The sequence below is a fragment of the Dama dama genome, chromosome 22 (assembly GCF_033118175.1).
Source record: "Dama dama isolate Ldn47 chromosome 22, ASM3311817v1, whole genome shotgun sequence".
NCBI lineage: Eukaryota > Metazoa > Chordata > Mammalia > Artiodactyla > Cervidae > Dama > Dama dama.
The window spans coordinates 19,157,592-19,170,293 of record NC_083702.1 but is presented as its reverse complement, the minus strand read 5'-3'; the positions used below and the strand labels follow the sequence as shown (position 1 = coordinate 19,170,293).

At 44.8% G+C, this 12,702-nt stretch overlaps 1 protein-coding gene across 3 annotated transcripts; it reads left to right on the top strand.

Annotated features, from left to right (window-relative positions):
* Positions 1-437: 437 nt before the first annotated feature.
* On the top strand, positions 438-11,872 carry M6PR (mannose-6-phosphate receptor, cation dependent). Of its 3 annotated transcripts, none has more exons than XM_061124900.1 (7): positions 438-510; positions 7,177-7,356; positions 8,402-8,568; positions 9,580-9,689; positions 10,125-10,255; positions 10,794-10,920; positions 11,355-11,872. In XM_061124900.1, exons 2-7 carry the CDS (start codon positions 7,178-7,180, stop codon positions 11,475-11,477), a joined length of 837 nt encoding a protein of 278 aa, XP_060980883.1. In that variant the 5' UTR covers positions 438-510; position 7,177; the 3' UTR covers positions 11,478-11,872. The 3 variants fall into 3 exon arrangements, with proteins under 3 accessions (XP_060980883.1, XP_060980884.1, XP_060980882.1); XM_061124901.1 differs by lacking the exon at positions 438-510 and adding an exon at positions 665-924 and having other exon boundaries at positions 7,195-7,356; XM_061124899.1 differs by lacking the exon at positions 438-510 and adding an exon at positions 665-924.
* Positions 11,873-12,702: the final 830 nt, after the last annotated feature.

The following is a 12,702-nucleotide window of genomic DNA, read 5'->3' as shown; positions in this document are numbered from 1 at the left end:
CAGACGTGAGGGACACCGCGAGGGCTCTCGGCCAAGGCGCAAAGACCAAAACGGAGTTGCTCGGGTCAGAATTGGTTGCAGAGTGTTCATCACACAAAATGCCACAGGGGTGACAAGGTTAAGTCGAATAGTAACAACCGTCACACTTTAGGGTACTAAACCGCAGACAGGACGTAAAGTGACGTTAAGAAAGTCAGGATGACGACCCAGTCAACGCTCTCCACTATCGTCTAGGTGCCGACGTTGGACATCAAACGACTCGCGGCCGGCACACGGCGAACCAGCGTCCCCCTCAGGCGGCAGACGTTGAGGCAGCACCCGTTCTGAAACAGCACCAGAGAGAAGCAGTCGCGCGCGAGAACTACAGCTCCCGCCACAGCCTGGGGGCAGGCCCCGCCCCGCACTTCCGCTTCCGCCACCGCCCTCTCGTGCCCCCTCCGTCCAACCTACCAGGGAGCGTGACCGCGCGTGACCCCGCGTGACTGGGGGCCCGAGCCGAGAGGCCAGGAGGTGGGACTCTGGGACCCCCGTTAGTAGAAAGGCAACCCGAAAAGGTGGAACTAAACTCGCAACTCTCGATAGGGATTGGAGTTGTTACGGTGGAGAAAGAGCCTAACGCCCACGATCCTGGCCAATCAGCGTCCGGGATGATCTGAAAGGCCGGAAAGGGGAAAGGGGCCAAATGGTTCTGCGGTCACATGCCGCGGGGTCTAGTGGGAGGAGCAGTTGCCCAGCGGCCACCCGGAGCTTCCTGTTTCCGGTTCCCAGAGTGGAGCTCAGCTAGTCGCTAGGAGGGACGCTGGCTCCGCCACGAGCTCTGGGACCCGGGTCTGTGGCCGGCCCCTCGCTTGCCCTGTCTCCGAGCGACGGGCAGCTGCTGGGCCGGGGGTTCTGAGCTTTGCCTGCTCTCTTTGCACGTGACATGTGAGTATGAGGGGCGTGGAGGAGGAGGGGCTGGAGAGTGCTCACCCCTCGTGGCAGTGACGGGGGCCGGGATCTCTTAAGTCTCGGTTGACCCGGGTCTTAGCCCAAAACTCCACATAAGGAGCCCAAGGGCAGAAAAACGGAGGCGTGAGGTTGGGGAGTCACAGAGCCCCCGAGGGAGTGAGGGAGAAAGGATCTCCAAGACTGGAGAAGGGATTTAAGTGTTTGGAAGGCAGGGAAAGGAAGATCGCTAAGTCTGGAGTCCGCTCGAGTTGTTACTGCGTACCCGTAGACTGGGTTTTGGCCCGCATCGTGGAGGGAGGTCAAGGGGCTTCGTTTGTAAAGGGTATGGCCCTCAGCAGTTGGAAAATCGGGAGACCAGACGCAGCGCCATTGTCTGGAGCCCTCTAGGAAGTTTGAGGGAGGTGAATGTGTGTTAAGAGTCCTCATAGAGCGATTTGTGTTCCTCTTTGTAGGGAGCTTCAGCGTTTGGTCCATGGAGCTGATTTTCTAAGGCTTTTCAACGTTGGGTGGTTCAGCTAGTTAGGGCTACTCTTCCAGAAGTGTGAGCAGCTGGAGACTGGAGATAAGGGCCGCCGTATCAAAAATGAGCCAGAGAGAAGAAAGTAGAAATTCCAGTGACAAACGGGAAATGTTCATGGCTAGTCTTAAGGACTGGGGAAAGTGAGTGGTACAGGGGCCCAGCGATGTAAAGTTCTTTCCAGTTCCTGGCTCCAGTCATCCCATTGAAGGAGAATTTTTTAGCATTAACCCAAATGAATCTATGGTTATAGAACAAGAAAGTTGAAAGGGATGCTTCAAAATCTTTAAGCCTTGCTGCTTAAACTTGCACCTTGAGAATCTAATTGTAGCACATTAAAAAGAGACTACCCAGCCCTTGGATTTCATCCCCTTGTGTGTGCTTGCTTAGTTGCTCAGTCGTGTCAGACCCTTTGGGCTGTAGCCGGCCAGGTTCCTCTGTCCATGGGGTTTTCCAGGCAGGGATTCTGGAGTGGCTTGCCATTTCCTTGTCTAATTCATCCCCTTACTGATACATTGTTGCACTCCTTTTTTTTATCAGGTAGTTTTCAGAAAATATCTTTGTGCCATGACTCATTCCGGTTGCCTTATTAACTCCATACACCTTTTAATACTTGTATAACCTAAAGCAAGTAATTTCAGCTCTGTAAGAATCAGTTTCTTCATCTGTAAAGTGGGGGAAATTATACCTGCTTTTCTGGGTTGTGAAGATTAATGAACATAATCTAGATAAAGCTCTTAGCGCATACGCCACAGAATCAGAGAAGCAGCTCAAATGTAGCCAAACCTTAAGCAAGAAAGAGAAGAATATAAATTTATTCTTATCCTATCTTTTTGAACCAATGAGCAAATAAAAGCTCAATTCAACTAATGCTGACTGCAGGGTGTTTAGCTGTTCATCCTTTCCTAGTTGTGTGAGAGTCTTTGTTCTAATTTGGGAAAAGAAATCCTCAACTGTTAACAGATAAGGAACTAACTTCGAAGCCAAAGAACACAGCCTTCTGTGCGAGCATCCCTCAAGAAAGCTGGTCCTGGAAAAAAGAATATCAATCTAATAAAAGGAGCCTCATTTCATTTTAGTCAGTTGGTCACATTGTGTGTTGAGCAGTGAGTTAATTTAGGGAAGATAGGAGTTGGGGGTCTGGGTTCTTCATTCCGCCTTCTATTCTGTGAACTGTGAGAGGTCACTTCCCCTTCTTGCTTTGTCAGAAAGAAAGCAAGACTTTGGCTGCCTGCTCTGATCATTCAAAAAAATTAATGTGAAAAGAAGATGTACATGTAGTGGTTAGTGTAAACCATGAGCTCAGAGCCTGACTATCTGGTTCACACTGCTCACTTACTATGTTTAGTTTTCTCATCTGTAAAATAAGAGTAATTGTATTTACTGCATAGGGTTTTGGTAAGGCTTAACTGGTTAATGTATGTTAAATTCCATACATACATTAGCCAGTTAAACCTTACCAAGACCCTATGCAGTAAATTCCTGGAGAAGGAATTTAACATACCCACTCCAGTACACTTGCCTGGGAAAGTCCCATGGATGGAGAAGCCTGGTAGGCTACACCCCATGGGATCACAAAGAGTCGGACACGACTGAGCAACTTCACTTTCACTTTCACACATGTTAAATTCCTAGCAAAAAGCAAGCACTCTGTTAACTATTTTCTATTGATGCTCTAAATGTATTTATGGGAGAGAGTCTCAAATTTAGGGAGCTGCTCAGGTGGTACTGGTGCTAGAGAACCTGCCTACCAGTGCAGGAAACTTAATAAGAGACGGGTTTGATCGCTGGGTTGGGAACATCCCCTGGAGAAGGACATGGCAATGACTCCAGTATTCTTGCCCAGAGACTTCCATGGACAGAGGAGCCTGGCGGGCCACCATCCATAGGGTCACAGAGTTGGACAAGACTGAAGTGACTTACGACACATGCACGCTCAGACTTTGGGGTTGGCTATACTTACTCTCTGCAGACACCAAGTCAGGGAGATGACTTCCCGAGTATTAGTTGCCCTAGTGGAATGTGGGAAACAGAACATCAAGTGTAATTTTGTTTAACTGTTTCTTGTGGTGCCTTGGCGGTGTGGTCAGCCACTTCAGGATGAAGCTGAACATCTCTTTCCTAGCCACTGGTTGTCAGAAACTCATTGAAATGGACGATGAACAAAAACTTCGTATCTTTTCTGAGAAGTGTATAGACGCAGAAGTTGCTATTGACACTCTGGGTGAAGAATGGAAGAGTTGTGTGGTCCGAATCAGTGGTGGGACGAGCAAACAAGGTTTCCCCGTGAAGAAGGTGTCTGGACCCATGGCAGAGCCTGCACCTGCTACTGAGTAAGGGGCATTCCTGTTCCAGACCAAGGAGGACTGGAGAAAGTGCAAATCTGTACATGGATGCCAGTCTGAGTGTTCTCAATTTGGTCATCGTAAAAGAGGGAGAGAAGGATACTCCTGGCCTCACTGATGCAACCGTGGCTTGTCACTTGGGGTTAGCAGAAGAGCTAGCAGAGTCCACTGTGGTCTTTCTGTGTGGCCACAAGTATGCTGCGAAGTAGCCCCTAAACAAAGAAGGTGAGAAACCTAGTACCAAAGCTCCCAAGATCAGCATCTTGTTACTCCAGTATTGTGCAACACAAATGTCAACGTATTGTTTGAAGAAACAGCATGGTAAGAAAAATGAGAAACAGGCTCCAGGAGATGCTCAGCTTTTGGCCAAGACAATGAAGTGGGCCAAAGAAAGACTCCAGGAACAGATTGCTAAGAGACGAAAGCTGTCCCCTCTCAGAGTTTCTACCTCTGAGTCTTGAGTCCAGTCAAAAATGAGATGTCCCTTTAAAAAAAAAAAATGAGATGGTCTAAGAGTAACAAATAAGTAAGATCAGACATTCAAAAAAAAATATGTTTAGGATAGTGGAGAAAATTTATTCAGGTACCTATTAGTACCTATTAAATTCTGCTTAGTTTAAGTTTTAAATAGAATCAATGGAATCAGTGGGCCAGCATGAAGAAGAATTAGGGGACTTTAAAGAGTATTCAGGCCAAAGTCTAGACTTGTAGTATGAATATATTTTATTGTAAATGAGAAAAAGTTGGAAGAATTGAATCTTTGTATCGGGAAAATTGGTGATACTTTATAAAATTAGCAGGTAGCAATGGCCTGGGGGATGATTAATGAATACCAAAGTGAATTCTTCTGCAGTAGTAAATCAGTGTATCCTGGGTGTATAAAGGGGCTTCCCAGGTGGCCCTTATGGTAGAGAACCTGCCTGCCTGTGCAGGAGACATAAGAGACATGGGTTCGATCCCTGGGTCAGGAAGATTCCCCAGGAGGAGGTTGTGGCAACCCATTCCAGTGTTCTTGGTTGGAGAATCCTGTGGACAGAGTAGCCTGATGGGCTTTCCTGGTAACTCAGCTGGTAAAGAATCTACCTGCAATGCAGGAGACCCTGGTTCAATTCCTGGGTAGGGAAGATCCTCTGGAGAAGGGAAAGACTACCCACTCCAGTATTCTGGCCTGGAGAATTCCATAGAAAGAGGAGTCTGGCAGGCTACAGTCTATGGGGTCGCAAAGAGTCAGACATGACTGAGCGACTGTCACTTTCACTACAGTCCGTTCATAGGTGTATAAATGAAATTAGAGAAAAGAAAATGAGTTTGGAAAACAGAGCCACATGTTTCCATACCTAAAACAGTTCAAGCATCATATGAATTGGATGTGTTAATTGTAAAGTGACTTGGTGATTCTCAAGAGTTATCAGCAACTGGAGTGTAGGAAGACAGTTACACTTACTAGAAATCTAGAAACTCTTGGATTTCATGGCTTGAGGTGGGTGTTAGAATACTTACTCAGACCACTCATCTGGACCTCATGAAGTTTGTTCATCCTATCATTTAAATGGTTGAATGATTTTTTTTAGAGATGAGACAGAACAGATAGATGTCAAATCTTAGGTGCTGTGGTTATGTTAATCTCTGTTCATCATTTTTGTGGTAAGTATGAACAAAGACTGTTAGATGCTTCTGAATATTAAAATGAGGACTTAGGGCCCAAAGTATTCAGGTCTCTTTCTCTGTTTTACATCTTTCTTAATAACTTTCAACTAGCTCTTATCAAGTGTTCATTGTAATTCAAGTATTATCTTAGGAGGAGGGTTTAAGTAGTTTTAATGAACTAGTATTAAGCTTTAAATAACGAAACATCTCAACCTAATGTCTCACTAAATGGTGGAGGCAAGGATATCTCCATCAGGCTGTCATAAGTAATTCTTTTATGTTCTCTGCTTTCCCTTTTCTCAGCCCTATAGTTATGTTCTGAAGGGCTTACCTATGAATTAGACTGAATGTGATTGATTTATATAGTATCTTGATACGGGTGATAGATAACTATTAGTATATGTGTGTGTATATATGTACAGATGTATGGGTTTTCTGACACAAGTAGATATTAATATGTGTGTGTGTGTTTATGTATAGATGTATGGGTTTCCTGACACAGGTGATAGGTAGATACTAATATCTGTGTGAGTGTGTGTGTGTGTGTGTGTGTGTAGTTGTATGGGTTTCCTGACACAAGTGATAGGTAGATATTAGTGTGTGTCTGTGTGTTTGGGTTTCCTGATACAAGTGATAGATATTAATGTATGTATGTATGTGTGTGTATATATATGTATAGATGTGTGGGTTTCCTGACACAGGTGATAGATAGATATTATTATATATTTTATATGTGTGTCTATATGTGTATAGATGTATGGGTTTCCTGACACAGGTGCTTTGGCACAGAGATATTGAAAGGTACTATTTGTTGCAGGTGCCAAAGAATCTTACTGTTCAGCAAGATCAAAATACTCTTCATTGGTGACACTTAAATATTCTCTAAGCCATTGATTGATTCTTCTGACAACTTCTAGGACCAAAAATGTATTCTTGTTTTATGCACACATTGCAGAAATCTCAACAACTGTCTGTGTACACTAACTCTGCCCCACTGACTCTGCTGTCCACTTTGTTGATTGCACATGAAAGGGGCACAGTAAAGACTGGAAATGAGAGTGGTATCAGGTGAGGGAATCACGTAGGAAGAGTCTTTTAAAATATGTTTTAAGACTTCCCTAGTTGCTCAGTGATAAAGAATGCACTTGCCAATGCAGGAGACACAGGCTCTATCCGTGGTCCAGGAAGGTTCCCCCATGCCCTGGAGCAACTGATCCCATGTGCCATGACTGCTGAGCCTGTGCTCTAGGGGCCAGGAGGCGCAACTACTGAAGCCCACAAGCCCTAGAACATGTGCTCCACAACAAGAGAAGCCACTGCAATGAGAAGCCCACACACCACAACTAGAGAGTAACCCCCGCTTGCTGCAACTAGAAAGAAGTTCATGCAGCACTGAAAATCCAGCACAGCTAAAAATAAATGAAATTATTTTTTAAAAGATAATAAAAGTTTTGAGAAAAAAAGAAACCTGGAGACTTAAGCATCCAATTCTGTATATTAGATAATGAGGAAAAAAAGAGCTTGAAATAGAGACAAGAAGATAAAGCCCCACATCATAATAATGAAGAAAACTGTCCAGTGTAAAGTAATAGGTGGTGGGTGGAAGATTAACAGGTTAAAAAAAAAAAATGCCATTCATTTATTACACATTCATGTGCTCTATTTCTTTCCCCGATCCTCTCCCTGTTTCCCCAAAATACACATTCCCTGTCCCAAAAGGATGTCCCCCCTCCACAGCTCCTGGAGGACTGGCCTGCTCCTGCTGCTGCTCTTCTGCGTGGCAGTCAGAGAATCTTGGCAGACTGAAGAGAAAACATGCGACCTGGTGGGAGAAAAGGGTAAAGAATCAGAGAAAGAGTTGGCTCTCCTGAAGAGGCTGACACCACTATTTAACAAAAGGTAAATGAGAAGAACCTTAAAGGCCTTGAGAAAAAACAACTTTATTAAAGAATCTCCTCTTACTGACTGTATTAATTTTTGTTATATTACTAGGGAATACATGTATCGTAACCTCCTCTGAGAGATGGTTCTAATCTGTATTTTAACAGTGTTGGCCTTATTTGGCCATGCTGTCTTGCTTTACTGTATGATGGAGAGCACAGTTAGCCCAGTGTTCAGCAGTGATGTGCAGGTACTTTATGCAGAAGAGGAGCTGTTGGTAAGACTGGACCCAAGAGACCAGCTTGTAGGAATTAAAAAGCATTATTTGATACCTTGATATTCAGAAGTATCAGATGAACATATTTAGGCCTACTACTACATCATCGTAAGGGCTTTCCAAAATGGTTCAGTGGTAAAGAATCTGCCTGCCAAGCAGCAGATGCGGGTTCAGCCCCTGGGTTGGGAAGAACCCCTGGAGAAGGAAATGGCAACCCACTCCAGTATTCTTGCCTGGAGAATCTCATGGACAGAGGAGCCTGAAGAATACAGTCCATGGGGTCACAAAGAGTCGGACACTGAAAATGAAACTGAAGGGGGCTTTCCTGGTGGCTCAGATGGTCAAGAATATGCCTGCAATGTAGGAAACCTGAGTTTGATCCCTGGGTTAAACATGACTAAGCAACAACAACATGTCATCATAAGTGTCAAGAATCTTCAGATACATAAATCTGAAGATAATCTTTAAGGAACTAGGATATATATCATGAATGTACACCCTTATTCACAGGGAGGTACTAGCTAATACTTCAGCGTAGTCTAGGACAATTATTCTAGAAATATCTAGAATACTAACTGTCTTGGAGTCTGTATTTTCATCAGTTGTCATCAACAGTTAGTCTGTCTGGGTCATAGTTAACCTCAAGATGCAACAGATATTCACTAGGACATTTAGCCATGATGTTTGATAAGTAAGTTGAACACACTGTTTGAACAGAGGCTTCTCTTTCTAAGGCTGACAGCTCTAACTGTCCTCTTCCTCCTCTCTCTGCATTTCTGCTCCCAGCTTTGAGAGCACCGTGGGCCAGAGCCCAGACATGTACAGCTATGTGTTCCGGGTGTGCCGAGAAGCTGGCAACCACTCCTCTGGGGCAGGCCTGGTGCAGATCAACAAAAGTAACGGGAAGGAGACAGTAGTTGGGAGATTCAACGAGACTCAGATCTTCAATGGAAGTAAGAGTCTCCCTGTTGATCAGCTCACTGAATCCCTGTGATAACCCTGTATGTCTGGGCCCTTCCCAGGCTGTATCATATGGATGTGTGTGGTTCAGCTCACCTGAGATACCTGCAAACCACAAAACACCCAGCTCCACCACGCCACCACAACCAAGGCTCAGGACATTTATATGTTTGTGTTAAAGTGAAATTAAGCTTTTTGAAGGCCAGTCATTCTACAAAAGTCTCCCCACCAACTTGAGTTGTGTTGATAATATTTCTCAAAAGTCATAAAATCATTGCTGGAAAGGACTATGTGAGCAACTATGGTTTATTTTATTCCCTTAAGCAGATAAATAAATAAGTGCAGGTTGTTGTTGCTTTAAATAACATAATAAAAAACAATGTCAACAGTTTGGGCCTGGGGTCAGAAGACTAGATTTTTGATCCAGCTCATATTTACTTATCCTATGACTTTGAAAAATCATTTGACTTTTTGTTTTCTCATACGCAAAGTTGGAAGGAGAATCCTTATCTTGGTCACCTCACATGATTATTAATCAAATGGTTTTGCAAAAGAAATTTGAACAAGTAAATACTGAAGAAGGAAAAGTGTCCCCAGTCTTCAAAGTCATCCACTTTGAATTTATCTGTGGTTAATTTAAGATCTTAGGCTTTCCCTTGCCACCCAGTAATTGAAGCCTCTTGATGTTAGCAGGTATTCAGAGAATGTGAGTCATGACTAAGTATGGATCATAATTTTATTTGCACTATCGGTTGCCTCCTCTTAGTGTGGGAAATCAAAATTATTCTTGTATGCATATCTGGTTCTTAGTTGTCTTAACAAGGGAACACAAGCTGTTGTAAAGGGGCAGGTTTTAACTGGTATTTCTGGTATACCAGAGTTCATCCTGAGGGTTATTTTAACTAAAACCAACTTCACTGAACTTGGTTCCATGCTCCCACAGTACCCAGGTGTGTCTCTGCTTTTCCCCCACCCCAAGCTCCTTTTTCCTTGTCCATCCTCAGGTAATTGGATCATGCTCATCTATAAAGGGGGAGATGAATATGACAACCACTGTGGCAGGGAGCAGCGGCGGGCAGTGGTGATGATCTCCTGCAATCGACACACCCTAGCGGTGAGGCACCCCGGGGCCTGGGAGCCTAGAGAGGAGATGAAAGGACTGACCTGAGGTGGTACAGAAAGTCCAGAGGGAACAAGACAATTGGGGTGGATGAGGTAAAACTAGACATTCAGGGACTTCCCTGGCAGTCTGGTGGTTAAGACTTGCCACTTCCAGTGCAGGGGACGTGAGTTCAACCCCTGGTTGGGGAACTAAGATCACAAATGCCATTTGGTAGCTGCCAAAAAATTTTTAAAAAGTAGAAGTTCAGTTTTTCCCTGAGTCAGAGGCATCCATCTTCCATCATACATGGAAAATAAGTTCTTAAACCAAGAGAAAGCAAATGTTTGGGGGGGAGGGGGGAGGTTGTGGGTTTGTGCTCCTTTTCAGACAGGCGTCAGAAGCAAACACCTTACCACATAAATGTTTTGTCTGTCCTCTTACCATCAGGACAACTTTAACCCTGTGTCTGAGGAGCGAGGCAAAGTCCAAGATTGTTTCTACCTCTTTGAGATGGACAGCAGCCTGGCGTGTTCCCCAGAGATCTCCCACCTTAGCGTGGGTTCTATCTTACTTGTCACGTGAGTCCTTCTTCCATTATCAGTCCAAGCCTTTTTTTTTAACTCAGCAATCACTTGGAAGTATACGGGTCCAAATAGTGTGTGTGCATTTGTTTGCTATATTATAATTGGAGGGGAAAGAAGTCTGTGAATATCCTCTTTAAACTGCAAGTTTAAAAAAATGAGACTTAATGTTTTATCCCCAATAATATATGAATTTGGAGATGGGGTTTTTTCCCTACTGGAGGACTGGACAGTTTTTATTACTCTCCCATTATTAGATTATTAGAACTTTTGAAGAAATTGGACTGTTTATCTAATGGTGACTGTTCTCAACCCTAAGTGAGTCACACACTGTCTTGCTTTTTTCTGATCCAAAGGTTTCCTCAGACAGACAGCACTCTAATTGGTTCTCGCAGGCTCTACCAGCCCCCTTTTTCTTTCAACTGACTACCCTTTTTGTTTTTCCATTTTTATGGAACAGCTTAGGAAACAGGTAACAATGAATGGGCTTTACTGATTCTCGGGTTTTGAGTATGGATGTCTTTCTCCCCCACAGGTTTGCCTCACTGGTCGCAGTCTATATCATCGGGGGGTTCCTGTACCAGCGACTGGTGGTCGGAGCCAAAGGAATGGAGCAGTTTCCCCACTTGGCCTTCTGGCAGGATCTTGGCAACCTGGTAGCAGTAAGTAACAGGGCAGCTGGGAGACAAAACAGATGACTGACCATTCATCCTGGTTTGCCCAGACTTGAGGGTTTCCTGAGACACAGGACTTTTGGGTGCTAAAACCACCCCAAGTCCCAGCAAACCAAGACAATTGGTTGCCCTAATACAGGGTAATAAGTAACATAGCACCTTAACGTCTGACCGTCCAGACTGACTGGAAGAACGGTACTGTTGCTTAGGTTTATGAAACTGATCCAGCTATTTAGGGGCCTACATGAGGAGAGGGTGTTTCCCCAAATTCAGTTTAGGCCAATCACTGGAGCTTTGGGGTTTTCTGTTCATTATCCCTGGAGAAAGCTAGTTCTTGCCACCTTCTTAGACAATAAACACACTGTGCCCACCTGAAAGTTGCTGATTTCACATGATCACTTCTTTTGCTCTTCCCCCTATAGGATGGCTGTGACTTTGTATGCCGCTCTAAACCCCGAAATGTGCCTGCTGCCTATCGTGGTGTGGGGGATGATCAGCTGGGGGAGGAGTCAGAAGAAAGGGATGATCATTTATTACCAATGTGATTGCACTTTAGATGTCCAGCTTCTTCAGCCCCCAAACCAAAGCATCCTCTGGCAGATTTCTGAAGCAGCCTCCACTCCAGTCTCTCATCTCACCCTCAGTCTCGCTCTTGCTTCTGGTTTGCTTTCGGTTTGCATCCACCTGTCAGTAGTAGAAATGCCTTTCCCTTTGTTCCCTGTTTGGTTTTCCCTCCTGAGAGGTACAGCTGCAGGACAAAGATAATGTAATAGGGCCAATCACAGCAGAGGCTGTTGCACTGTGTCTTTATACCAGAAAGTACAAGTAGAGGAGTTACTGTGAGCAAAAGGGTGCAGCAGGCTCCCTGACTTTCTTTTTTAAACACATTTTCACAAGTTTTTGAGACACTGGATTTCTTTAATTAAAAAAAAAAACATTATTTATAGGTTTGATTGCTTTCATGCTGTCACTCTGCCCTACAGTAGTCTCCATGAAAGTCCGGATGTAACTTGCTGCTGGGAACTGTTTTGCAGTGATTACTTGGTCACAATCCAAGGACTGCCATTTGGTCTGAGCCTGGACCAAGAGGTTGTAGACTAATTTCTCCCACCTCGGGTCAGGATGGAAACTGTGAAATTTCCCAGGATTACAAGGTAACCAAACATCATTGGCTGGCACTGGAGTGACCTTACAGCTGGAACTGGGCCCTGGGTTATCATCTTGGGTTACTGGTCCACCTGCAGCTAAAATACCTAATCCGGAAGTCCAGCCCATTGGAAGGGATGCTGAAATGGACCTCCTGTGCCACCAGGGTTGCAGAAGCAGGAAGTCCGTTTACCTTGTAGTGGGATACCCTTGATGGCTTGCTTCTCCCACTTGCAGTCAAAGCTGGCAGAGCTTTTCTTACTCCTGAAATGTTCCACCTCTACCAGTATTTCTAAACACGTTGCACTTTCCTTCACAGGCATTTGTTTTGGCTTTTTTTTTTTTCCTTTGGTGCCCTCCAGTCTCCTGGAAAGGGAATGGAAGCAGAAGTGGGACATGCAGGGCCCTGCCACCTTCGGCCCTGGGTGCAGGCTCCTGCTGCGCCTGTCCTTGCTTCTGGCTCAGGGATGTGTCTTCTTACCTAGCGTATCTCTGTGGGGAGAGGGGCTTAAACCTCTGATGCTTCCGCCCTTCCATTTAGGCCACATGCCCAGAAACCTGACCTGATCTTTGTGTGACAGGGAGTCTGGGCCGCTGAAGAGGAACGTGGCTCCCCTGGCCACA

What these genes read in the sequence shown, in the direction of transcription:
- M6PR (XM_061124899.1), top strand. An exon ending in ACACCACTATTTAACAAAAG is followed by an intron (nt 7,357 to 8,401) that starts GTAAATGAGAAG and finishes TTCTGCTCCCAG; the next exon opens with CTTTGAGAGCACCGTGGGCC. An exon ending in GGTTCTATCTTACTTGTCAC is followed by an intron (nt 10,256 to 10,793) that starts GTGAGTCCTTCT and finishes TCTCCCCCACAG; the next exon opens with GTTTGCCTCACTGGTCGCAG.